This window comes from Sphaerodactylus townsendi, linkage group LG03 (assembly GCF_021028975.2).
Source record: "Sphaerodactylus townsendi isolate TG3544 linkage group LG03, MPM_Stown_v2.3, whole genome shotgun sequence".
Classification (NCBI taxonomy): domain Eukaryota; kingdom Metazoa; phylum Chordata; class Lepidosauria; order Squamata; family Sphaerodactylidae; genus Sphaerodactylus; species Sphaerodactylus townsendi.
The window spans coordinates 73,938,976-73,966,698 of record NC_059427.1 but is presented as its reverse complement, the minus strand read 5'-3'; the positions used below and the strand labels follow the sequence as shown (position 1 = coordinate 73,966,698).

At 44.0% G+C, this 27,723-nt stretch overlaps 1 protein-coding gene across 2 annotated transcripts; it reads right to left on the bottom strand.

Annotated features, from left to right (window-relative positions):
- Positions 1–1,419: 1,419 nt before the first annotated feature.
- On the bottom strand, positions 1,420–23,914 carry CLTB (clathrin light chain B). Of its 2 annotated transcripts, XM_048490456.1 has the most exons (6): positions 23,584–23,914; positions 19,051–19,097; positions 9,825–9,942; positions 8,107–8,218; positions 5,614–5,667; positions 1,420–4,613 (listed from the first exon to the last, which is right to left on the bottom strand). In XM_048490456.1, the coding sequence occupies exons 1-6, from the start codon at positions 23,762–23,764 to the stop codon at positions 4,442–4,444; spliced, it is 684 nt and encodes a 227-aa protein (XP_048346413.1). In that variant the 5' UTR covers positions 23,765–23,914; the 3' UTR covers positions 1,420–4,441. The 2 variants fall into 2 exon arrangements, with proteins under 2 accessions (XP_048346413.1, XP_048346415.1); XM_048490458.1 differs by lacking the exon at positions 5,614–5,667 and having other exon boundaries at positions 23,584–23,913.
- Between the last annotated feature and the right edge of the window lie 3,809 nt (positions 23,915–27,723).

Below are 27,723 nucleotides of genomic sequence, written 5' to 3'. Positions count from 1 at the left end.
ATGGAGACTTTGCAGTAAAAGCTTTCAATGATCCTCCTGTTAAAGCCCTTTAATGTGCACTAGATTAGTTTAGCTTTTATTTTGCCAAGTTGTCACCCAATATAGTAGCAGTAGCATGATCATTTGGCACATCTGAACCTGTATTAAACAAGGTTGGATTTAATTGGGCTTGATTTCCATTTCAGCTTTTCATCTGTTCTGGATTTTTGTTGTTCTATTTAAAACTGAAAATTGCAGCTAAAGTCTGTGCCATGAAGACTGACAGCCTGCTACTTCACTTTATTCAGAAGGTAGTTCCACTAAATCCATTGGTTCTTACAGCACAATTTTATGCCCACTGCTTAGAAATCCTAGTTCAATGGGACTTCTTGTCAGGCGTTGCATAGGAGTTTGGCCTGAGTCGTATGTTAATTACTCAGCAACTGCATGATCTGTAGCTGCATGTTTAATGAAGAAGCAAAAGGAATCTCTGTAGCTGTAATGTTTAAGAGCAAATGTTAGAGGAATCTAATTGTGCCCCTTTTTATGTCAGAGGTATGAATAACTTGCATACAGCTGGAGTGCATGATGTAGCCTGTCTATTTCATCTTCTTTCCTATTGAGGAGTGGCTTATCTTGCTTTTATAGAAGAAGAGGAAGAAGGAGGAGTTTGGATTTTTATCCCCCCCTTTCTCTCCTGCAGGAGACTCAAAGGGGCTTACAATCTCCTTGCCCTTCCCCCCTCACAACAAACACCCTGTGAGGTGGATGGGGCTGAGAGAGCTCCGAGAAGCTGTGACTAGCTCAAGGTCACCCAGCTTGGGAGTTAGTTCACTCCAGTGTTCTACTGCCAACAAAATCTAGGCAGAACTAGTTCGTATCTTTTAAAATTTAGTCCTAGCTGGTCTGTAACACCTGCTGGGCTTTTAGGGTTTTAGCCATTTCAGAAAGCTGGCCACCTTAACATAATAGAGAACTTCTTTTATGCCAATCTTAATCAACAAAATTTCAACTGGATCTCATTTTTCCATCTATTGTTGTAAGAAATGCTTGGTATGTTACAGCAAAAGATATAAAATACAAGATTTGTTCATGCACAACGTCCAGGTTATGCTGAGCTTGTGTCAATTGTAAAAGCATCAAAACTTTGCTTACAGTCAAAGGAACAGACATCCCCTCCTTCTGTGGAAGAAAAGGGAGAAGAGGAGGCCTTCTCAAGAACACTACATGTAGATAAATTATATCTAGTTTGCAGCAAGCTCCTTAGCTATGACATAGAGCAATCTTTTCTAATGAATTGCTTGCCAGACATAATACAACTGTGTGTGTGTGTTTCACACAGGATTGGGGTGTAATGAAAAGATATTCCTCCAGTCTTACAAAGCCTTCCAAAATTTAAAGTGATGGTTCAAATCTACGTCAGTTCACATGAAAGAAAACTTACACTCAATATTGTCATTTTATTTTCTTCTTTAGAGAAGTGTAGTGTAGAAACTTGTTTAAAAATTAAATAACACACATCTTTTGTTAACTGTTCTTGTCGAATTCTGCTGAGGCCTGAATTTTCTTTCATAAGCTTATTTGGAGCTTTTCTAAGGATGCACAGACTTGTATGAATAATCTTGATCACAGACTTGTATGAATAAAAAGTCTAGAATTTACTCCATGCCCGTTCCAAGGAAAGGATTCAGATTGGCCATATTTCTTCTTTAGAAATGTTTGTGAGGCCAAGAGTCCAAGCCATGTGTTAACTGCCCCCTATACTTCCCAAATTACAACAGATAGAACTGCGGAAATAAAGCATTCTGTGACTCTTAGCTATATGGCTGGAATAGGGGCAGTTTATTGATAACGAAAGATTTAACAGGTCTTGAAGCTGGGGAAAACAGGATAGCTGCAGGCAAAGCTTCCCACCTCCTGAGTGCCACCTCAGTTGCTCCTGGCATTTGTGACACTGGACAGGAGGGTAGTAAAACTCCGAGGCGACAGGTTAACTCCAAGCAGGGCCTTTGTCTTGCTAGCAGCAAAGCCTGAAAAAGTGACAGCCTGATTTTTGTGGGCTGTGATGACCACCCAGACCATCATTGCTTACAGATTGCAGCCTCTCAGTCTTGTCTGTGCTGTGAACTCCTCAGTAGCAGGTAGTAGGAGAGGCTGCAGCTGCCAGGGTGGCTTCTGTCCTCCACCTTAATGCGTGGTCCTTCTCTGCCTCCATTTCTGTGTGGTTCATCTACCCACCCCTCAACTTTTGGAGAAATAATATCCAAGGAAATATACCCCTATGCGCATAACTCTTGTTTTTCTGCCCTTTTGCTTCCTTTCTGCAGCCAGCCCAGAACATAATATGACTGCCTCAAATGTCAAATCCCCATTCAGAGTGCTTTAAACCAATACGAACTAATCTGGGAATATTATGCACTGAGAACTTGCCCACTGTTTTGATCCCCATATTACAAGTCCCCCCATATTTTACCAGACTGTTTCATCTTCATGGTATCTATTTTTGAATTCTGGAAATTTCAAAAGTTATCAGAGAAAACGTTTGGGATAATTGGGCAACTTCCAAGCTTTCTAGGTGGGACGTTTTCTCACAAATGCCTCAGTGTGTAAATAGGTGGCAGTGACACCCAATGAGGTCCCTGCACTTTAGAAGGTATCTGTGAAAAAATGATCAGCAAAGCCAGCTCAATGAAAAGGCAACTTGGGTTGGGAGGTGAACTCCATTAATAGATGCTGAATTCACAACTTGATTTTATATGGGCTTCAGCATGAATATTTGAAAATTTAGATGGAATACTGCCAGCTCAGGTTCCTCTGCTAGGCCATTATTTCCAAAAGAAACAAAAAGTACTTCTCAAGGTCTTTTATAGCCACATGTGGCCATTGTGCTTTTTTAGTTTTGCGGTTTTTAATTTTTTTTATTTTAGTTTTACAGCGTCCACTAGGATTACCTCTTCTACATTTGGTCAAAATGAAGAACTTGCATTAAATAAGCCAGAGAGCACCTGGGCAGCACAGCATATGCCCAAATGGGAAACTGCAGCAATCTGCAACTCCCCTTCAGTTATGTTGCAGGAATGTGCAACATAGAAAGGAGTAATTCTAGTAAATCACCTGCTCCTCATACAGCACTCTGCAGAGTTCCTTTCTGTAAAACTATAGGCACCCCTCCATCTGCTTCGTAGCTGGGCTGATGGATCATATAAGGAGCAGAGGAGACATCAGCTACAGAATGCCAGGGCCCAGGACATACTGCATGGCTGAGGAGGGACATCTCCTTCCAAAACAAAGGTGTAAAGTACTTTGCTGATGTTATTTGAAGAGGGTATGTTGATTTTGTGGCTGGTGGTAATACAGGAATTGGCTGGGGGTTAGGTAAAGTGCCTAGAAGATTTCTAGCATTCTTCCTGTCTCTCACTCACAGCAGCATCCTCCTTTCATCGTCTTCACTTAGAACACAAATTGGAAGCAAGCATCTCAGCTGACCCCATATCATGTTCTTGTATTCAAGCACATATAGAATAGCCTCTCCCCAGAGATGGCTATGGTTTGACTCTTGTCCCACCCCCTGAAGGATGTTCTTCCCCATTTTCATTACGTATGCCCAAATAAAGTTTGCCTTCTAGCCTGCCTTCTTGCAGGGAGAAATAGTGTCTTGTGTGGTAGATCTGAATGACAAGGCTTTGTTCTCCCCGCAGCCCCAGCCCCTCCTCCGGCTATTTCACAATTTCATACAGCATTTGTCCATTTTAGTGCACAAGGTTTAGTGTTTTCACCATTACCCTTCCTCCCCCTTGCCTGCTTTTCCCCAAAAAACCTACTTCCTACCAAGGGTCACCTTCTATCAGTATGGATGCTATGCACCAATTGACACACAAGTTCCAACTCTCTGTTAGAAAAGTGACCCTTCGTTATCACTGGGAAAGACAGCAACAGAGCTGGGATTGGAACTCAGGCTTCCTGTTGGCAACCTTAAACTCAGCCAATACTTTGTACTTGCCTTAGATTTGGTCTTGCCTCCTGACCCTGGTGCAAAGTGTCAGAAAGATAAATTGCACTATTATCTACTGTACCTTCCAAGCTGGATGGAATAAGGGGACTTAGGCCTCCTTGACCAGTGGGAAGGGGGCAAGTGAGTGCTTCCGGCACTGTGAAAGGAGTGATCTTCCTGAAGGCAGCAGGTGCAGGAACCAAAGAGGGCTGCTGCCCAAGGAACCACACAGTTAATAAATATGTGTAAAAAGATACCAATGCACCCTTTAAGCAAAGTAAAATCAAAGGGAGGGGTACAGGCAGCCACGCAGCCTGAGTGGTGTGAAAATAGAAGAGAGGAGGGGGCAGGAGTGAGATGCTTTTGGGTTTCCTGCTGGTAGCCCCCTAAGCCTGTTGTGCTGCAGCGATGCCTGCTGGCAAAAGAGTGACCCGCATCTTCACTCCAGCCCCTGCCCCCTGCTCGGCTAGGCTAGCGGGCCAGAGGCGTCTGTTTGAGGGAGATCAGCACGGATCGCATGCGTGACACATCCTTGGACTGCTTGCTGCTCTTAGGGTTGAAGTCACAGAGCTGGGCCACTTTTTCCCATTCAGTGCCAGGAGTCTCTTCCTTGGATTCTTTCAGAAAGGCTTCCTCTGAGGCCCTAGGAAGAAGGTGAACAAGGAAACGGGTCAACTTACAGAGCTCTGTGAATGTGAAGGAAAGGATGGAGACTGCAGCTCTTTCCACAGGATGCCCACAGAGCCCTTGAGGTACTGAAGTCATAGAGTGTACAACTACTTGGGGAACTATCCTGAACATAAATATTTGGGAGTGTAGAACACTTCATATGCCAATGGTGGCTTTTTGAAAGCTTTCTGTTAAAATGTAGAATAACAACCTGAGACTAAAAAATGGCACCACCAAGAATTAGTTTTCTTGCCACAAGACCCTGCCTGCAAAACACATGGGTGGCCAAGCTGAGCATAGCACATCAGCAATCTTTAGTGGCCCAGGGATGAGTGTCAAGCATCAGGAAGGCCACAATTCAAAGATTGGTGGGATGCATTCAGCTCAGTGAATCACAACTTGAACAGGCTATATCTAAGGAATTCTGCAAGGAAGAATCAAAGTTGAATGAGTTTTTTAAAAGGTCACCAAATGACTTGGGGAGGAGGAGGAGGAGGGGTATTGTTCATCACAGCTTTTTCATTGGAATGATCTGTCAGAGGGCTAACATCCGGGCAACCTCATTACAAACAGTATTCAATTCTGCAAGAGATGAATTTCTTGGAAATTACCCTATGAAGTTACTAATCAGAAGCAATCATTTATACATCAAGAAATTAGTACATAAAGATCACCCAATGATCTCCCAGCTATGAGAATAGCATCTAGGTAACAATAGCAACACTAGACTTGCTAAATGAAAGATGAGGCTATCTAGTCAAACTGTGTGGAATTTTTTCTATTAAAGATGTAACTGGTACAGCACAAGCCTGTTCTGTAATATTTTCCGGAGTCCCTTCCCCAGTAAAATGTCTGGCAGAAGCAAATGTCTATCTGAGTTCTGACATAACCACAAGCTCATTTTAAGGCTGAGAAATCTCACTCATCGTCTGCACATGAATTCATCAGCTGGTTACAAAGGGAAAGAGACGTACACGTAGCCAATCACATCGGCATCTGGCTGCTGGTAAAAGGCTTTGTCAGCAATCCTACGGTGCGACCCAAAGACAGGAGAAAGTGCAGAGCAGAGAAGCAGTAAAGAGTCAGAGAGAGAAAGACAGGTTAGTACCATCAGTGAGCAGAGCAACAGAATTTGACAGTAACGTACAGTAATGTGCATGTTAGAGATTCCTTAGTCAAATGCTTAGGAGAGAAAGGAAGAAGCCCCATACAAAGACAAATATTTGACATTGAGCAGTCACAGAAAACAACTTCTGAAAGGCACTGCAATCATTTTTCAAAGACAGACATTTTGACTACAGGTAAGAAAAGTCCACTTACAATCTCTCAGCTAACTACTCAACTACTACTTGAGGAAGCTAAAGTTTGCACCCAGATATTAACATGGAAATGACTGCCTTCATGCTGCAAATAACCCAGGAGTTATTATTTGTATTGATTTACATTATCTATAGTCCACCTTTCTCACAGGGACTCAAGGTAAATTACACAGAGTGAATCAGTACAGTCAACAAAACAGGACATTCAATAAACAGTGCATTAGGATTGCAGATGTCTGGAACCAACCAGAAAAAAATGAAGCATAGCATGAATATTAACATAACACATGGTAGGATCCTACTTCAAGCAAGCTATGCACACCAGAACAGACCACAATCCCTAATACTTTATCCAAGTCAGTTTGTAAACCATTTTGCACAGTGCAACCCTATTACCTATAAAGAAAAGCCCTCTTGAATAGTTCCATCTTGCATAGCTTGCAGAAGGCCAGGAGAGTGGGAGCCTTCCTGATTTACAGGCAGGCCATTCCATAAGGCAGGAGCCACAACAGAGAAAGCACATCCACAGGAAGTTATTGATTTAACCTATTTGCAGGTTGCCACCTTCAGAAGCCACTGCTGACATGAGCAAGGCTGTCGTGGTGGAGCATAGAGAGAGAGGCATTCCCACAAATGAGAGGGACCAAAGCCATAAAGGGCTTTGCATGTGCTAGCCAAGACCTTAAACTGAACCTAATAACTGAAGATCAGCCAATGGAGTGTCTGCAGAATGGAAATAATATGCATGCTCAATTGAGCTCCTGATAATAGCCAAGCAACAACATCCTGCATCAACTGGAGATTCCAAATTTAATTTGAAGGGAGACCAGTGTACAGTGCATTACAGTAGTCTCAATGTTGCTTCGGCATGGATCCAGGTGACCAGATCAGCCATATCAAAGTAAGATTAGTCTTGCTGTATGCCTAGGTCTCCTCACCTATCTGTTTTTTGGCACTGGTCAATATTGTTCAGAACTGGCAAATGAGGATGATGGTAATCACTTAGTCTGAGATAATTTACCTCTGCACTCCCTGTCCATTCCCTGCTGAGCTTCCTGACCTTTAGGGCCAAAAGAGCCTGCTCCCTTCTTTAATGCTGTGTTAACAGCTCCTGAGAGGCAGCTTCATGACACTGAAACTGCAATATCCTGGGTATTGGTGATGGTGAGTGTCATGATCTGGAGAATGATGCAGGTGTTTTGAAGCTCACCAGGAGTCCCTGGGATCATGACAGAGTCTTACTGTCCCAAGGAAGGGAGCCATAAGGCACCAAGATGTCAGCAAGAGCACAGGTGCATTTCTGCAAAAGAGATAACCATTTGCTCTACCTGCCAATGCAGGTAAGATGGACAGATGTTGTAAAATGTAATCTAGGTAGAGATGTGCGGAATGTGCACCCTTGGTTGATCAGGAGATCAACCATCCACATGGAGATAAATTCTCTAAATCTGGATTAGAGACTTTCCACAAACTAAGGCAGGAAGGGTTAAAAGGTTGATAATTTGCAGTTAGCAAAGTTCAAATGCTAGGAGCTGGACTCCCCTGCATGTAGCAGGAAGGGGTTATGATTTGCATTTACTCTACAGACATTCATAGAGAGATGTCACAGGTCCATATTGTTAAGTTTAGCTTAGATACTTGATTTTTCCTGTGAACCAGTAGGCATGGTAGTCATTTTCTCCTGTCTTGTGCTGTAATTGAATAACTTGTAGCAATAATTTTTTTGTTTGTTTAAGAGAGAAGTCTGTGTTTCGAAATCCTCCCCAAGCATGCCACACATGCATAGGAAAAAGGCTGAAGTAGTTGGGAAATTCTGTCTTTTGCACATGTTCAGAAGCAGCCTTTCCTAGTGCTCCCCAAGTCACTGATAAAGTAGAAGTTAGGACCTTAACATAGGGTGGTGGCACGACGAAGAGGAACATGGTTACATGCACACAAACACACCGAATGCATGTAAACACACACAGACCCAGGGCAGGTGTATGACCGTGAGATATGATAATATTGTTATTGGTAAGGTTAAAACAGGTGCTTATTCCTCCCAGTCATGCATGTAAACACACACAGACCCAGGGCAGGTGTATGACAGTGAGATATAATATTGTTTTTGGTAAGGTTAAAACAGGTGCTTATTCCTCCCAGTCATACCTGTTATTGGCCCGGTTTCTCTCCATTTGTTCATTCTGCCGCAAATTCCACTCTTCCAGATCCTTCTTGGCTTTTTCACGCCATTCCTGTTCTAATACTTTTGAAGCAGCATCTGAAACAAGAGATACATGACTGGTAGAAAGAGCTTTCCTAGTCACTTGAGTGCCATGCGAAATGGATGTCTGTGACATTGGCAGGAGGAAACTACAAACTTGCTACAGATAATCCACAGCTCAAGGGAGAGGTTTATTGAATAGGCATGTTGCTATGGGCAAACTTTCAGCAGTCACAGCTTGAGAGAAGGGAATTGGTTTCCATAAGGTGGGAGAAAGGCCTGAACAGACTGCACATGGGGAGAGGGTCAGGATTATATGTACTTATGGGACATACCTTTAAAGAGGAGCAGATGCTAATCTTTCAGCTGTGGGGCAAACTTTTGCCCACCCCACCTTCACACCTCAACAGACATTCTCCAAATTGCAAACACTCAGCCACCCCACTGACTTTAGTCAGGCTATATTTTTTATTTTGCATTATTTCCCAAATGCCCAGCATGATGGTCTTTCCTAAACTTCTGTTCGCCAAACTTCTGTTCATCTTTGAAAGCCAATTGGACAGAGATGAGGCGGCACCTTGTGACTGACACAAAGCTCACTTCTGCCTGCAGGGCCAGCCTTAGGAGCTGTGGGGCCCAAGTGGGAACATTTTTGGTGGGGCCCCAGATTTATTTATTTATATTTATATTTATTTATATTTTTGACTTATTGGCCACCCTCCCCCAAAGGGCTCAGGGCGGCTTACAACAGCCAAGATCTGTAGAATCATAGAGATATAAATAAAGTTTATTATAGACTTTATAGCTCTATGGCAGAATGGAAAGCAATCAAAATGTGCACTTAAAAGTGCCTGTGAATTAATGGATCAGCCGAATCTAAGCTACATTTTAATATATAATTGCAAAATTGGCCCCCCACGTGACCAGGAAATCCTGCTGTCTCGTCATTTTCACGTGCCTCAACCCCATACAAGGCACGCAAAAAACGACAAGGCAGCAGGAACTCCAAGCGCCACCAACCCCACCCTGGACTCCCCTCTCTCTTCCTTCCCACCCCTTCCTACTCCCCAAGCCCCACCCCTTCCTACTCCCCAAGCCTTAAGCCCCACCCCCTGGCCTCAGTGCTTATAAAAGAAGGTCTCTGAGGCCAGGACTGCAGTCTTTTCTGGCCTGCCCGGAGGGGAGGTCAGGAGAGACTGCAGGCTGCCGGCTGGGAACCCAGCCAGCAGGGGGAGTCTGGGGGGGAGGAGGTGGGCACCCTAGACCTTGCCCATGTCCATGGTGACATGGGCGGGGTCGAGGGCAGTGGGAGTGGAGCCTGGGGGGGCGTCCTGGAGACAATTTGTCTCCAGGTGCCATTTGCCCCTGGTACGCTTCTGTTTAGTAGATTACCCTAATGCAGGGCAACTTTAGATGCAATTGCCCTCTTGGAAGCAATTGGTCCAATTGGTTTAAAGCCAGTCCTATCTGCCTGCTTATTTGTCTTTTCCTTTATTAATCCACAATGTCCATTCTTTTGTTTCTCTCTCTTGGCTCAGATTTCTACATCACTGACTCCTGCTTCTCAAAAACCCATACTGTAATTTTAAAATTTATGTTGACATATCCTCACAATGTAAGTGTGTGTAGCTTATATTTCTCATTATCACATTATCATTCTTACCCAGCTCTTGCAGTCTCTTTTTCTGCTCCTCTCGCCACTTGCGAATACTCTCGGGCTCCTGTGTCAATCGGTCAGCTCGGGCAATGGCTGCATAGTTATCTGTGGGTCCGTTGGATTCCTTGAGACACAAGTAATAGCATGTAAAATCCAGGACGTTCTCCCATACCCACTCATAGCCCTGTGATGCATACAACCCATGAGTGACTAATCCCTCCCATGGTAAGATGTACTACATAGAACTATGGGCAAGGCCTAGTCCTAGATATCCTGTAAATACGAAAGCTCCTTGCCCAGTTCCCAGTGAACAGAATAGGAGGGGGAGACAAAATAGGGATGGGTCTGAGAATTTAGGCCCCAAGAACAACTACTGTGACTAGGCCAGAGACATAAAAGCCTAATAGAACGCCTTTACTGTCATGTACCTGCCTTGGCCCTGTAGAATTTGCCATTTGGTGCCAGCATGACTTTCATATCTGTGCATCAAGGAAAATTCTACAGTTGTAAGAAGGAATGGTTGCAAGCTGTGCCTCTGTGATATCATCCCTATGATGTCACAGTTAGTAAAGGATTAGTGTGTTGTTGCCTTTGAAGAGAACACAATCTTCCTTTTCAACTGGTCTTAGAATTACACTGATGTCATCAAGTGCTGTCACCATGGTAGAAACTGACTTTCATAGCCTCACACTGACATCATGGGGGAAGTGCTAACTGTGGTGATCGTTACTTGAAGCCCAGTAATGAGGGAAATAAAATAAACCAGCTTCAGATCTGAGAAGATCCACACAATATGGGTTCCATTCACATGGCTATTTTCTTGGTCCACACCAGTACACCCTGCAGTTACTTCACAGAAGATTTCACAGCTTTGTAGCAAAAATGGCAAGCTTTAACAAGCAGATCTGCCCCCTTCCAACAATTATTTCATCTCATTATAACTATTACAGTCAACCGTATTTCTTATGGTAGACAAGGACCAAAGAGCATCTATTTTAAATGGTTCTAGTTGAAGATAAATTTGCTATAGATAGCTTAAATGCTTAAAGCAAGCAGGTGCAGGAAAAGCTGTAAATGGGAAAAGTTGTAAATGGGAAATCTGAAATGAAAGAGAAGATATACAGCAGGGGTCCCCAAACTTTTTAAACAGGGGGCCAGTTCACTGTCCCTCAGACTGTTGGAGGGCCGGACTAAAAAAACTATGAACAAATTCCTATGCACAAATGATTGTAAAATGTTTGATTTCACCTTTCAGCCTTTCTGTCATGGTCTATTTTTAGAACAGTGACCAAAGTATGTCAAGTACAGGGTGGGCTCCAAATATTGTTGGGGAGGCTGTGGAATACCTTCCCCTGTAAAAAAAAAAAAAGCAGAACTTTCCCAATGAAGCATTCCATCTAACCCAGGATCAGGTATCTTCCTGGGTTCTTTCCTCCCTAGCAGCCAGCGAGCGATTCACCAGCCTGGCTGATGCCAATGGGAGTGAGGCGGAACAGAAACCCTGAGAGCAACACATGGAGTAGCTGAGAGGGAAGGGTGGAGCAGGCGTTGCCACATGTAAGGTTTCCAACTCTGGGTCAGAAAATTCATGGAGATTTGGGGGTGCCATCATGTAACTGCAATCAACAGCCGTTGGGGTCGGTTCCTCCTCTCCCTCGAGCCCCCACTGCACATGAATGGAGCCATCGCCGCCATGCCTGGCGGGCCGGATAAATGCCTTCAGGGGGCCACATTTGGCCCCCGGGCCGTAGTTTGGGGACCCCTGATATACAGCATGAGGGCCTGGTGATTCAGGAAAACAATAGTATACTTTTTCTCTAAAGTTTCAAGGATGTTACTAGGGAAATGTGGCTGAGTTAGCTAGCAACCTACCCAGATAAGAAGAAAGTTTGGAAAGTAGCTTGGGAGTGTTAACTTGGGATGGATGGAGAGTTCTAGAAGAATGTTCTGTGCATGTATCACTATTGCTCACTGCTTTGTATAAAAGGACTGGCCCTCAGAGATTGGGTGAACTCCTACCCGTTCGCTTGCTGGAGGTCCCTTTATTCAAATAAAGTCCCTTTTTAACCTTCCTCCAGACTAGCATTCTTTGATCAGCTGTACACCAGGAAACAGCCCAATTTGGCTATTTCTTATGAGCGTTCATCTGAATCTAACCCTCCTTCCTGTGAGAAAGTTTTTAAGATCTGGTTGACATAAACAAGTTATCTATTAAAACACTATTTGAACTTTACCATCTCAGACTATATTGGGTAGGGGTGGGGGGGAGGGAGGGTGTGTGGAGAGAGAGGTAGCATATCTGCCATTTTTGTAAACTATCTGAGAAATAAAACCTTAATAATGAGAACACAATTCAATAGACAAAGCTGTTCTATCTATTAAGTCTAAATACATAGCTAAATGCATATATGGATATAAATACCTATATGGGTATATGTAATACCTATATGGATATAATTCATGCCTATGGTATTTGAAGTTGTTTGGTTATTTTTCAGTTTCCAAGAAGTGACAGGCCTACTTTCACAGGAGTTAATTATCGCTGCTAATTCATGCTGGGCTGGGCAAATGTAACCCCCCAACGCCCTCTGGTATGCCATAATTGCAGGGTCACTTGTGCACTATATTTCTTAGTATTCTTCACAAATGCTAAGCAGACTGACTGTGTTAGAATTCCTGAAAGGTGCTTACAAACTCACCACTAGGTTTCTAAAGCAAAATGTGCAACTATGTTATGAAATGGAGTCTAAGCTAAGCCTTCTTCTGCTATGCAAAAACATGTGAATGTGATCATTTTTGATTGGCATCAAAAGCTGCTTCCCCTTGAGAGCTAAAGAAGAACGCCATTAATACTGTGCACATATAAGGGGTCCTTTCTGCTTGAATGAATGAAGCAGCACAAACAAGGAGGACAAGCGTCCTAGTGCTGAAAGCAGGGAGCTTACAGATTTCAAAGAAAAAATAGCTAAAAAGAGAAGTTTCTTAAAGAAGTGGGCATTAGCCTTGCACTATTTTAGTTCTTTTTAAACAGCTACATGAGTACGTGTGTTGAAGCAAGTACACGCTCACCCTTTCCTAGACTAAAAAGTATATGCATATAGTTAGGAAACACATTTCATACTGAGTGTCAATGAAAATCCCTCATGGCTCCCCCTATCAAAGGATTGTTGAAATGTTTGGAGGAGGAGCTTCTGTACCTTTCGTTGCATAAATTGTTTGTTCATTTTCAGAATTATATTCCTTGCTAACAAATGAAAATAGCCCCTTGTCCAATCTGAGGCTGGTGGGAATTCCCACACCCCTCCATTCTGTTATTCAAGTGACTCATCTTGCTCTTTGCTGCAGTGCTAGCTATTGTTACAAGAGAAATTTAATGGCCCTAATTTCAAGCCATACATACCCTCTGCTGGGACAACTGCACCAGTTTTCTGTCAGTTCTGACTTAGCAGTTTTGAAGCACCAAGAGTAGGGCCCAACACACAAGCCTAAATTACTATATTTTAAAACACCCCCCAAAGAAATAGGAACTCGTTATCTCTGCTCAGTGAAAGGCTTCCTGGGGGCTTCTGTAAAAGCTTCCCTGTACTTCTTCTGCAACCTATCCAAACAGGCAGGGTTGTACAAAGAGAAGAGGAAACTGGAAGAGTTTTGCCACTAAAGAGCTTTGGATATATGGTGAGCAAACAAACAAACAAACGAGGGTGGACTGACACAATTACATGCAAAGTTATGTCAAGGTTTGCCATGGGGGAGCGGGGGAGAGTTGCCAGCTCCAGGCTGAGAAATTCCTGAAGATTTGGGAGTGAAGCCTGGGGAGGACAGGGGCCTCAGTGGGGTACAATGTCATAGAGTCCACCCTCCAAAGCATCATTTTTTCCAAGAGAACTGATAATATGTAGTGTGGAGATGAACCATAATTCTGGGGGGTTCCCCGGCCCACCTGGAGATGTGGGACAAATAGTACTGCCTGTTTTGGACAAAAGAAATTACAATGTCTGTTTTAGATTGTAAGGCAAAAAAGCCAGGGTCAGAGGCCAGGGTTGGCAGCTGAAAAATGCTGCTGTTGCAAGAATACGCAACAGACATCTGGTGATTGTCATCCTGGAACAGATACGTTCTATCTTTGAATGGGGTCTGTGTTCTTTGTCTATTTAGACCAGGGGTCAGCAACCCGCAGCTCCGGAGCCGCGTGCGGCTCTTTCAGCCTTATACTGTGGCTCCGCGTGGCCTGGAGGTCGGAGGGTAGCATGGGCATGTCCCTCCAGGAAAGGTGAGTAGAGGAGCAAAGCTGGAGGCGGCTCCATGTGGAGTCGCCTCTCCGGCTCGGTAGATCTTTGGGGGCATGGAAAACGGGTCAAAATGGCTCTTTGGGTAGTAAAGGTTGCTGACCCCTGATTTAGACCAATTATCTGTCTAGTTAGAAACTATTTTGCCTCATATGGAGTAACCAATCAGCATTAGCCTCAGCTTTCTAGATGGTACAGAAAAATGGATAAAGGAACGTCTTTGTTTTTTCTTCTTTGAGACACACATGTTTATTTGAGTGTTTCTGCTTTAGTGCAATAAAAACTACTTCATGAGACCAACTGTTTGTTTGGACAACCTTTTATTTGTCTAACAGACGTCGGCTCTGTAGTTGCACTCTGTAGTTGCACTCTTCTAAGTGGACTGTAGTTGCACTCTTCTAAGTGGACTGAACCCAATGGACTATGGCACGGCTCAAGATGAGACTGTCACTGCGGTGATGTATGCCTTTAAGAGTTTGAATTGATGGGTGGAGTTAAGAGGCCAGGGGAAAGCAGTTGGAATTAAGACCAGGGAGAGCTTCCGTTATCTGTTAACTGTTGTTAGCAGTAAATAAATCTGTTTAAAACCACTACAGTTGTCCTGTCATCCATCATGATAGTCACTGCCTTACAGTGTGCTTCCTTCAGTTTCATGATGCCTTGCCAATTTAGGCAGCCCTTTCTTTTCAGTGTGAAACATAAATCAAGTGACACCTTTAACACTAACCAAGTTTAGTCCAGCGTAAGCTTTCGTGAGTCAGAGTTCAAAGATTTTCTGTCCAGTATGTATCTGATAAAGCAAGCTCTGACCCAAGAAAGCTTATCTTGGAAAAAGCTTGCTTAGCCTTAAATATGATTGATTTCAGATTCACTTTGCTACACCACAGCTACCCTTTTGGAGAATGGCACGAACAGTGGCATCCAACCCTCCAAACCATTTCATCTATTCCCTGAAGCCTTACAAGTTCTGGCCTGCGTGTAAGGAAAGACATATGAAAAGCGGGGAGGGTAAGAACCCAACTTGACAAACAAGTTAGGAACAAACAAGGTTAGGAATCAAGAAGAAAATAAAATATAATCAGCATTTATTGCACCAGGCACTGTGTAATAAATGTTGATTCTATTTATTTTCTCCTTAGTTGTTGGTTCTCTTCCATGTCTTAGGCCCCTAAAGGAGAATTATTACTGCCTGCCTCTGTGCATAATGCTGGCAGTGGCTGATGGGAACTGTACTTCATGAACATCTGGAAGGTCAGAGTTCGATACACCTGGTGAAAGGCAACACCTAGCTGGACCTGTTTGGGGCAGAGGAATGGAATCACTTCCTTCTTCTGAAGCCACAGGTCTTAAAATAAAGTTATTAAAACCCTCCTCTGTGTAATTGTCCTTCTCTCTGAAACATGCCCAGTTATTCCTCCATCATCTTTATTAACTAAGTACCAAGGCAACCCCCCCCTCCCCATGCAGTCTTCAGAAATAGGCTGTCCCAAAGTACAGCTACCCTGGGCATTGTTAGTAAAGTATGTTTAGACTTATATAGACCTGGAGTATTTTCCATCACAGACAAGTTAAAACAGGTGAGCAATATAAATGCACTCAGCTATCTAGTTGCAACAGCTTGGATGACATCCCTATTACCACGAAGTAATTCCACTCCCTTTTCTCAGTGTGCATCAAACATCCCTTCCAAGTGAGCAGGAAGTTTAACCCAGTTCATACAGCTCTCTGGTTAAGCAAATATACGGGTATCCAAAAGGTGGGGTGAAATAAAATCCAGTTAAATAATGCAAATATATATTAAAACCAAGGGAACCTTAGCCCTTATGGCAACAAATACAGGGTTGATGATCTAAAACCACATGCCAAATGTGTTTCAGTCCCCAAGCCTTCTTCACTAGCCATTTTATAATGTATTATGCACAAATACACATAAATTAAACAAATAGAACAATTAGAATTTTATATCAGCCCAGGTATGCATTATAAAATGTACTGCAAATGGACTTTGTGCCTATGAAGTCAGATTGTTAGTAAAGTATGTTTAGACTTATATAAGAACACATCCAAGGAATAGTCTTAATATTTCCCTCTGAAATGGGTCGTCATTAAATTCAAAGTGTGCACAGCAATATCAACCAAGCAGACTGTTTTTCGTACCCAACTTTGTTTCAAGATTGGATCATTTCCTCCTTTGTTCTGTTGAGTAGGCAAATATAAGACTCAGAAGCTGTTCTCAGGATTTGATAAGACTGGAGGTGAGCCAGAAAGGTGGGGGTGGGTTTGCCTCCCTGGGCTGAGCAGTCAAGACTCCCAAGCCTTTTGAATCAGAAAAACAGGCAGGCCTGCTTCGGTGCTTGCACTGTTCTTCAGGGTGATTGGATTATGTTCCACCCTCACACCCAATCCCCTAATCTAATTAAGTCTACCCATCTTCAATGGGATTATGCTGCTGTAAACCAGGTGAATACCTCAGCAAGGAAGAAGTGAAATGCTCCATAGCAGCCACTGCCTTCATCAGCTTTGGGCAGAGAGAGCTTCGTTGTATCTCTGGGTTTGGAATGGCACAAAAAAGGACACTGCATGTTATATTTCTTCTTGCAAAAGATTGCCCATGTACAAAATTTGCAATTATGCTATTTAATTGTGGGCTGGTATTAGCCGAAATGGGTAAATGGATTGTATGGACAATTCACAAGTGAGGGGCTGTGGATTAGTGGCAGAACACTTGCAGCCCCAGGTTCAGTCCCAGATATCTCCAATTAAAAAACTGTAGGTAGCTGATCTTGGAAAAGACTACTTTCGGAGAGATATAAATTGTAAGGAGGGGTTTTGCAGTTTTTAAAAGATCAGCTGGGAAGAGGGCTGTTTTATTTTTCCTTTCTGCACCCCATTAAAAAAGTCATCCGCAAACAACATTTACTACTATGTCATCCACAAACAGCATTTAGTAGCCTTTACTACTGCTGGGAAAATGTCATATATTATCTCTAGGTGTTGTCTAACAGAAGCAAAAGCAATTGGTAGTGGTGGGGTTTGACAGAAAGGATAGAGTTAAATAGCTCCTCTGCACACAGACTCATACCCCTTTTCCTTTTGAAACTGGAGCCTGAATGGCAGTAGTCAGTCCATTAAAAAAAACAAGTCTGGAAAAATAATGACAGAACTTCCAATAGGATGTAGTTGTACTTTATGAGAAAACGAGACATAATATAAACTGAATGTATTCATGCACATGTCCACCTGCTCAGCACTCAAGTAGCACAGTGGGGATCTCCTTTATAATAAAAATGGAATGCGTGGGTAAGGGCAGTTACACCTTGCCTCCTTCCCATGCTCTGTTTCCAGCATTTTTCTTTCAGCCTGGTTCCCCGCCAATACCAGAGATGGCCTGAAAGAGTTATGCAGAAACCCACTGAGTGTAGCATGCTAAGGTAGGGGAGGGAGAAAGCTTCAGCTTCACTCCCCTGGGCATTTTTGCAGCTGACCTTCCACTCCCATCCCATGTCATACACAAGGGCAAATACAGATGGCTCTCCTCCCCTCCATCTCCAGTTCAACCCTAAGAAAATGTCACAAACCACTAAGATATGGTGGACCCTAAGTCAATGTTGGGAGAAACACTACATGAATGTAGACCCATAGAGGCCAAGTTGTCTGTTGAGAAATTACAGCATAGCAACTGTTGGTTTGCAGTTAATGTACAATTAATAGGAGCTGCATCTGATCTGTAGTACTCAGGGGTCTCAGTTTGCCACATTTACTCTTCACATTTTTATGTACACAGTAAAAATTCCTTAGGGTTATACCTAAAAACATGACATATCTTCCCCACCCCCATCCCAATTCCAGATCTCAAGAAATGCAAGGGGCAAGATCTCTACCCAGATCTACACAACCACGTTTTCTCCCAGTTGATGGAAAGAAAGGCACCCACTGATAGCCACCTTTGCCTAATGTATAAAAGAACGAGAAAGCTATGCTGGTCACCCCTGCCCTTTTAAAACATATGGATTGTGCTGACTGGGCTTTCTTACCCTCTACTGTTGCACTATCAGGTAAAACCACTGGGCTCAATCCTGACAAAACATCTGTGGCCATGAGTGGCAGGTATGTACAAAGAAACCTGGTACTACAAAGTGGGGAGGGCCAAGCAATATTCCCACAGTTTGTCTAATGGTTTCCCAGCTTTGAGAATCCTCTCCATGAAGAGATATAGGTATGGTTTCTGTAATTTTCCTTCACCAACAGGAGGGAGTGGAAAGTGCAAAGAAATTATGGCAACCCCACAGGGTTTTCAAGGCAAAAGATGTTCAGAGGTGGTTTACCATTGCTTGCCTCAGCATAGTTACCCTGGACTTCCTTGGTAGTCTCCAATCCAAATACAAACTACAGCCAATTCTGGTTTGCTTCTGAGATCTGACAAGATCAGGGCTGCTTGAGCTGTCCAAGTCAGGGTACCCCATAGGGTACGATTTCAAAACAACCCAGATGCACTGATTAGACAAACCCCTTTAATTACTATGGTACTCAAAGATGCCTGCTTTCCCCTCATAAAAGTCCCTACTTCTTAGTCTATTCACCCCTTCTATTCTCCTTGTACCCCAAATCAAATCACTTACCCCATGGATTATTCAGCCTGGTAGCACCTATCAATTCATTCCCTGCCTTAAATATACTAGCCTCTGTCCATGCGAGCACTGCCTTCCAAGTTGTAACCATTACAAGAATGTAACAGCTGCTATAGAGGAAAGATGCTGCTACAGCTAGTCAAGATGCAGGTGCAATATTAGTGTTTCCCTTTCATAGGCCTCTCATTTAATCTTTACCCGAAGTTTCAGTCCAGCTACTTTAGTTGATCACTGGAATGCCAGTGTGGCTGCTGGCCTTTAAGATTGGCCTTCAACATTGCTCCCTTTCAAAGCCCAAGTAAGTTTACAGAATCTCACCTGAAACAGATCTCCATTCACAGTGGCTCCTGGGCTCTCAAAGTCAACTGCAGAGAAAGGAAAAGAACAATGTGTCAGTCATTTGCACTGTGTTTATTTTTATTGCCAGTGGCTCTCCCCTCCTCCATTTTGTCACAATAACAGTCCTGCGGGATAAGTTAGGTCAGTGATGGCGAACCTTTTTGAGACCGAGTGCCCAAATTGCAACCCAAACCCCACTTATTTATCGCAAAGTGCCAAATCGGCAATTTAACCTGAACGCTGAGGTTTTAGTTTAGAAAAAAACGGTTGGCTCCCTCTTCTTCTGTCCCACCCGCTCAAGCAGGGGCCAGCCTGCTCTAGCCTCCAGCAAGTCCTGTGCACACCACTCTGTGCCTCTCTATCATCTCTGCCTCCTCTGCGCCCTCCCCCCCTCGGGCAGCAGCCACCTGGAGCACAGGCACCAGGCCCACCAGCCAAGTCCTCCCTGCTCACCGTGGTGCATGCACGTCGTGCTCAGTGGCCCAGGCCAGTCTAGATGTGTGTGTGGGTGTGTGTGTGTGTGATTTTCTGTCCCCCACATGACGAACTCTGTGTGCGCGTGCCCACAGAGAGGGCTCCGAATGCCACCTCTGGCACCCGTGCCATAGGTTCGCCATCACTGAGTTAGGCCAACAGACTGTGACTGACCCAAAGTAACCCAGCAAGCTTCCATGGCAGACCTGTGATTTGAACCCAGGTCTTCCAGCATCCTAGTTTGACACTCTGTCCACTGCTCCATGCTGGCTGACTCCCTAGTCAGTGGTGGGTGGCAGAATAAGGCTGAACCTGAAGTTTGGCCCACTCAACTCAGGCACTGGCTTCCTGCCTTATGGTTGAAAAAGAAAGAAAAAACCCCAGCTGGTTTCATCTTGGATGCGCCTCCATGGGGGGTGGGGATTGAAAGAAGATGTAAAAAGGCTCCAGCAAAACTGAGAGCACCAGACAGAGATTTATGGCAACTGGGGACAGACTGTACAGGAATCTCTAATTTTTCACATTTCTCTTCCAACGTCTCAAAACTAAAACCTGGTAGCCAAGTCACTGTTTGTAGTTTCCCTATGATAATCTTTTGGACAACCTTCCTGGTAACAGTATGTATATCAATCTGTGACTCATTCTTTTACGGCCTAGATAAGGAACCAGCTGCTGAATGCCTATGTGCAGGAAACTGCAGAGATAAAAAAAGGCATGGAATGTTCCTGGAAGCCTGATGTATGGCAAAAATCCCCACTAAGGTCAATGAGAGTCACTTCTCAGTAATTATGCTTAGGCTTTCTACACATTCAGATGGCACTGAAAGAGTTATCGACATGGGGTTCAGTTGGCAAGAACCTGATTCATTAAATTCACAAAGTGGAAAGAAAAAGCATTGGGGAAAGTACAAACTCATGGGCAGAGGTTATGTGGAGGCAAAGCAAAGTTAATAAGCTAGATATGCCACCTGATGCTGTTAGAGACAGCTGGTTCAGGAAGGCTAAAACCCACTGGTTTTAATCTATTTCCTTTTTCAAGTTTGATTTGTGCCCATTCATCACCTTATGCAGGAACTGCCTGTGTAAATTACAGAAGGACACTGTGGGCAGATGATGGAATGCATGACCTCCACAGAGAATATGCCCTTGATAAATACTCCCGTCCAAGTGTTGCAGTGAAGAGGGAGACTGCAAATGCCATATTTCTCAAAGTAAAACACCTATTAAAGAACCCTGTTCTGTATTAAACCTTAGCACCCTGAGTACAGTTAGCTGCTTGCATATAACACATGAGTCTTAGTTCTCCCTTGGACTGCCAGATACTCATTGCTTTAATTCCTGATTTCTGTACTTATAGTAACCCATTGAACGTAATAGGTAATGCCTTTATTTCAGAAGCAGCACCCAGATAGATCTACTTTTCAAATGGAACATTTTTGTCAGGTGAAGGAAGCTCTGCTCCAGACCTGGTGTACTGGAAGAACTTTTTCCTGCCTATATCCTTATCCTTTTTGGGCAGTGGGGGGAAAGAGAACCTTGATGTACCCTCCAGTGAAGTTCAACACTAAACTACACGGTCTTTAAGGGCAGCTAGTTCAGAAAAGGGGGGTGGGGGTGAAGATGTACGTTACTGAATGTTTGAAGCTTTGGGACAGCTCACTAGGAGCTTTGCTGCAAGTACCAGACAGAAACACACCGTCTTCATTAGTTCCCAAGGCCTTTGGAAACAGTAACTCGGGCTTTTCAAGTCACTGCTCTGATTTTGTGGAATAGCTGGATATAAGGCCGGTTTCCATTGTCAAGGCTGCAATACTCAACTTTTTAGAAGGATCTCTGGAGAAGCACAGGTTTTATGACTGGATCTGACTGAGGCCATTTATACATACACTACTTATCCCACAACTGGATCCCCCCTTTTTTTTGTTTACGCAGGAATTTTCCTGCTATTAAGTGTCCCAATTTGAGCTGATCTGCCATTCTGCCCACCTCCCACTCCCTTGTCCTTTCATGCAACCTCCATCTGGGGAGGCTGCATGTGGCCTTTTCTCTTGCGAGGGGGGGGGGGTTGCCTTCTTTGGTCTGGCATTAATGTGCTAGACCATGTAACTTTTATGTCAATTTCAAGCATAAAAATAAATAAATTAAGAAACAGCCCTTTTGATCCTTCTGAAGTGATGGCCAGAAGAGCGGGAGAAACTGCTGCTGCTGCTGCTGTGGGGTGGGGGTGGGGGGTGGGGAAGGTGGAGAGGAGCAAGAAAGCCCAAAGAAAGTGAAATGCATGCAGATTTATTTTACTTTCCCTGCAAAGGAAGAGAAAAAAGTCACACTTTGAGGGCTTTTGAAAACGAGAGTGTTGTGAGTTCTGAAGAGGGATGAACAAGTGTGTAACAGAGAATCCAATCCAAAGGGAATGTATTCTCAATGCACATAGATGGTCTGACTGTAACTGGTTGATCTTACAGTAGAAGGAGAGTTTGTGTGTTTTTAATTTAGATTTTGAAACAGTGGCTTTTTTTCTGTGTATGTTTTGTTGATGTCCACCAAGGGTCAGGAAAGGAGTATACAAGTATTTTAAATAAATAAATAACCATGGCCAAAGAGAACAAATGTCTAGTTTGAGAATAGGGTGCTTTCAGGGTCCCCTGTCTCATCTGAGCCAATTGCCTTGTTATTTTGTTCCTCGTGCCTTCAAGAACAGTGCAGAATGGAAAAACCATAGAGATGAAGCTTTTCCCAGGGCTTCATCTGCTACATTTATGAAAATTGGACACATGCCAAGGGCAAACAAGCAGAGCATTTAAAAACAATTGGCAGTCCTAAGTAGAGCTAAGAAAGGAAGTCAAGGAGGAAACGTTTCCAGAGCCATTCCATGTGCAGTCCTAATTCCTTACAGAAGTCTTCCCCCTTTCCTGATACAACTCCCACACTGAGTATCTGGCTACACCCAGGATGATTGGGTCTGGTCTGGCAACATCTGCAGGAACTCCTCCCAAAGTCAAGCCGGAACTTCAGTATGACTATTTCACATATGATACATCCACAGAGAATCCAAACCCTTCCTTCTGCAGCCTGTCTACCCAGTCCTGCGGAAGCCAGGGAAGGAATTAAGAGTTCTTCTGATGGGTTATACTGAACTGGCTTGCCCTGGGCCTCCTTGCTTGAGACAATTGTGGTCCACTAAGGCTGCAGTCCTTTAGGGCACTTTCCTGGGATTAAGCCCCACTGAATAACATGAGACTTATTTGTGAGTAGATCTGCTCATGCTCACTCCCTAAGCTCTGTTTCCTCAGGTGCAAGAAGTTGCTACAAAGGGTGAGAGCTGCTTATTGCTCATGAGACTTGCTCATGGGCACACCCAGTCTTTGCTATAGATAAGATTCTGGGATAAAAGGCCACTATAGTGACAGCACTGGGCAGAACAGGAGATGGGTCAAGTATCTTCTCTATCATGGACTTTTGGGCATTCTCCGTTGTAGAGGGCCTCCCTGATATACAAAAAAACCCGGTTCAATCGTCAGCATCTCCAGTTAAAAAAAAAATCAGGTAGTAGGGGATGGGAAAGACCACAGCCAGATAGCTCCTGCCAGTCAGAGCATACAATCGTGACTTTGATCGTCTGATGGTCTGACTCAGCATGTTCCCCAAACACGACCCAGACAGCATAAAGTGCTATTTAAGTTATAAAAAGCAGCAGCCCCCCAGCTGGTGCCTTGGCCAGTATGAGGCTCCCCTAAGCCAGCCCCTAATTGCCAAGGAAGCCTTCTCTGCACTTAAGGAAACATTGTTATTCCAGCCTTCTCTCCCTCCCTCCCCCCCCCCCCATCCGAACCCTTGCTTGGGTGTCCTAAAACTTTCTCCTCGGTCAAGAAAAAGGGGCTCCCTGCCTGCCCCATATCCTGCCAACGTGAACAGTTGCTCCCTGTCGGCAGGACTGGAGGAGACCCGGGCTGGCCCTGCCATGCAGCGCAACCCAAGCAGGCTGGTTTGTGCAGCAGGCCCCTTCCCGGCGGGCGGCGCACGGTGTCCTTCGCACCCTCACCCGGCTGCTCCGGCGCCTGCGGGTCTCCGGGCCCCCCCTCGGCCGTGCTGAAGCCTTCGTCATTCTCAATGCCCGCGATCTCGCTCTCTTGCTGAGCCAGGAAGGCGGCGGCTGGGTCCTCCTCCGGGGCCTCGGCTGCTCCGCTCTCCGAGGAGGAGAAAAAACCGAAATCATCAGCCATGTTGGCTCCCCTGCACCAAAGCCCTCCTCCGCGGGGATGGGCGCTGAGCAGCCGGCAGCCCCGACGTTGCTCCCTGCCTGCCCGCAAATCCGCGCGCCGCTGAGCAAGGAAGCCCGGGCTCAGCTGTCACTGCGGCTGCGGCTGCTGCGGGAGGAGCCTGGGAAGGGAAGGGAGGTGACATCACCAACCCAGCGGCTGGGCTTCTCTGGAGCCACTAGAGGGCAGCACAGCTGTGGCTTTCGGGAGTCCCCCGTGGTCCCACCTGGAGTCTGATCAGTTCAACAGGGCATTTCCAAGCACCGGCCAAACCCATGGGTTTTGGGGGCCCTCTTGGGAGGCGCTGTATAAGCAGCGGTGTGGACACACCAGGGTCTGACCATTCACAAAAGTAGGACTGCCGACAGCCTAGAGAAAAACGTCCTGCCCCTTTAACAGAGGCTCATTGTTTTGAAAGGGGCAGGGGAAACGTGTGATAGCACAGATATAAATAACATTACCTAATAATTGCTGCTCATCAAACTGATATTAAAGAAAGATCTATGGACCAGTTTAAAAGTAGGAAACAATTTAGGTTTGCCAACCTCCAGCTACAACCTGAAGGTCTCCCAGAATGACAATTGATCTTAAGACCACGCAGATCAATTCCCCTGGATGAACTAGCTGCTTTTGAGGATGGACTCTATGGCATTGCTGTGGTTCCTCCACTGCCTAACTCTACCCTCCACAGACTTCATCCCCAAATTCTCAGGAAATTTCCCAACCCATTGTTGGAAACCCTGGATACCCGAATTACAGTGGACACAGATTGGGTCTGGGATCGCCATCCTGAAGCAGTAGTGGATTCTCCTCAGTTTCTGGTCATATGGTGCTCAATTGCAACTTAGGCATGTAGGGCTTCAGTTTTCTGCCTGTACCATCATCCCCCAACCTTCAACAGTTCTAGGTGGGGTACTGTGAAGAAATTGTCCTTTGACCAAACAGTAGTCAATTTTATCAGAGTTTGGTTCTCAAAATAATGCTTTGTTTTCTGGCCTTTTCCAGCTTTCCCAAGCTGTACCAGATTATCTTATTAGCTGAAGGTCAAAAGCGGCCCAGCTGCAGAGTGTTTATCCAAGGGCCACATTCCAGCAGGCCTTTGAAGCTTCCTCCACCTGACAATCATGGTGAGTTCACACAAACCGTTACTACTAATTGGCAATGCTATGATTTCCCTATAATCCAGTGTTCTAACAACTTCCTTCCCCCTCCTGCTACCTGACATCACAATGCTAATTTCAGCCAGCTTGCACCCATGGGTGATTGTTTTCTTTGTTTTTGCTTGTTTTTTTGAAATCAAGGCTATGCTGTATTATGGATTACTTCAGTTTTGTTCTTTTACTTTCAGCTATTAGTTTGATGATGTTAGCTCTGTTCCAGCTGACCTTATGTGTTTAGTGCAGATGCAACTTTGTTTGTTGAGTTGATATTATTTCTCAATAAACTAAAATATGTTTTAGTTGATTTTTGGCTCTGAGTTTGTGTGCTGACCAAATCAAGAACCCATGAAGGGAGTTAGACTCTTACACCACAGGTATAATTTGATCCGCTAGGGAAACTCATGAGTATGCTTGTGAGTTTCTCTAGCAGACCGAATAGCACCCTGTGAGATCATTTCAGGTCAGAAGATCCTTTTCACAGGACTCAAGATATGGACTCCATATCCAGCCTCCATAATGTGTGATTCTGTGGCTTTATATTTCAAGCTAAGAAATGGTATTGGCTGCAGAATTTAGTGTCCTCAAAATTCAGCTTTTATTTTAAAATAAAATGAAGGTTTTCAGTTCATGACTACAAAGACACATATATGTGCCAAGGAAATGTTAGCAAATGTACTCAATATTCTGTAGAAAATAGTACAAACATTGAGTTATCTTAGTGAAACAGTTTAGGTCAATGCAGTGCAAAGTTTAGCATCATAAATACAGAACAAACAGACAATAATTGCCTTCAGTTTTAGTAAGATGTTTGAGGGGAAATGCATCCAGATTTGATTTCTTTCAGATGAAAGAGCATGGCAGACTTCTGATTCCAGGCAAATCCTGTTTAGACAAAAACACTCCAAAGTAGCAATCAGGCATCACTTTTTCACTCACAAGTCACTCCCACACACACAAAGATACAGCTATTAATATGAATACAGAAATCACAGTGTGGGTACTTTTAGCCTTCTACACACATTGACCATTGGGTTGCCAGATCACAGCTTGTCGGTCCTGTCTGCCCTTTTAGTCCTACTGGTTGACAACACTCTAGCAGAAGCTTGGGTGAGGAAACCAAGGCCAGGGTAAGAATGTGGCATATCAACTGCAACTTCAGCCACTGCCTCAATACTTTTAGATGGGCAAGCAGAATCTTTGAATTGTAATGTAGCAAACCTGTTTCCAAAAAACAACATATAACAAGCAATATCTTTCGCTCTTACTGACCCATCAGGAATGTAGCAATCCAAGGTCAACCCTAGACTGCACTGCAGCAAAGTAGTTAGAGCAGAAGAAGACTGTGATAGCACAGATATAAATAGCTGCAGGACATTTACTTACATTTATTTATTTAGATCTTATACCCTGCTTTTCTCCCCAATGCCTACTCAAAGCATCTTACTATATTATTCTCCTTTCCTCCATTTTATCCTCACAACCACAACCATGTGAGGTAGATTAGGGTGAGAAAGAACGACTGGTTCAAGTTCACCCCACTTCCATGGCAAATGGGAGATCTGAACCTTGGTCTCCCATATCTTAGAGTCCCCCTTTCTCACATTTCTGCAGACATCAATATGCAATGCCAAAAGAGGGCGCAGCACTTCCCTGTGCAGAAATGCCAGTCCTGTTCCTGTGCAAAGACCCTCTATGCCAGTATAATTGTCAAGCTACATACAGCATGCATAAATACTGTGTTCCTGCCTCCTGCTAGAAGCAAGTTTCCTGTTTAATGGGAGCCATTGTGTTGAATGGGCCTTTCTCACTAACCAAAAGCCTTTCAATCTATTTGCTTCCACATCGACCTGGGATGCAAATTTCTCCAGAGTTTCAGTAACAACAGCTGCAGGTTGGATCAAGAAAAAGATGAGTAAAGCATTTAATGTGACAAACTTTGTCACAATGTAGTAAAAAAGATTTCTTCTGCTGTCTGGATAGTAAGTAAAAAAAGAGAGAGGAGGAGGGGTAGGTGGGTGAGAAAAAGATGATAGGGGACTGTGATGAATAAGCCCAATCATGTCTCTTAAAGGCATAACTGGCAACAACCAGTGTATAATAGCAGTGTTACGTAACTGACCTCTGATGCTGGCCTACTTTGCAATAAACAGATCTGCCACCCTCAACAGCACAGAACAGATTTTGTTTACCATGGGACCTGAGAAATATCACTGATCCTTGCCTGCTGCCACTCCTCAAGGGACTCACTGTATATTAATTACAAGATAGTAGCCTACAATGGAAACGGCATTTGTTCATAAAGCCATCTCTGCAATCACTAGCCAAACAGCATATTTGATTCCAACCCACTGTGTACAGTTTGCTTCATTTGGGTATCTTCTCATTAGCATCTAAATTCTTTGTGGCAAGAAATGTGACTGAAGATGACTTCTCCTCACACTATGAGTGGCACTATACACTTAATAATAGAAAGGCATATAGTAAGAAAATGATAGCCAGATTTTCCAATTATCAATGTTATCATATAGGTGGGCAGGATTGCCACTGAAGGATAGGTTCTGTGTCTCATACCAAAAAGAGAATTTAGGCAAAATCTAGCTATGTCTGTGTGATGAAATGTGACGTAGTCAGCGGTCGCTATAGCCTGTTCCAACAATTTTAAAGTATTAAACACTCATAAAATTCACAAATGCTTAGATAAAAACAGTATTATAGGTGTGTATAACATAGGTGTGCAGTTCTTTCTGTCAAAGTGTAGTAAAA

Bases quoted from the DNA above. Each gene is read 5' to 3' on its own strand.
- CLTB (XM_048490456.1), bottom strand. From the start codon at position 23,764: ATGGCTGATGATTTCGGTTTTTTCTCCTCCTCGGAGAGCGGAGCAGCC. The intron at 19,098-23,583 runs GTGAGGGTGCGA...CTTTCTCTGCAG, and splicing joins GCAGGCGCCGGAGCAGCCGG to TTGACTTTGAGAGCCCAGGA. The intron at 4,614-5,613 runs GTACGTCTCTTT...CCTTCTTCCTAG, and splicing joins GCCGATGTGATTGGCTACGT to GGCCTCAGAGGAAGCCTTTC.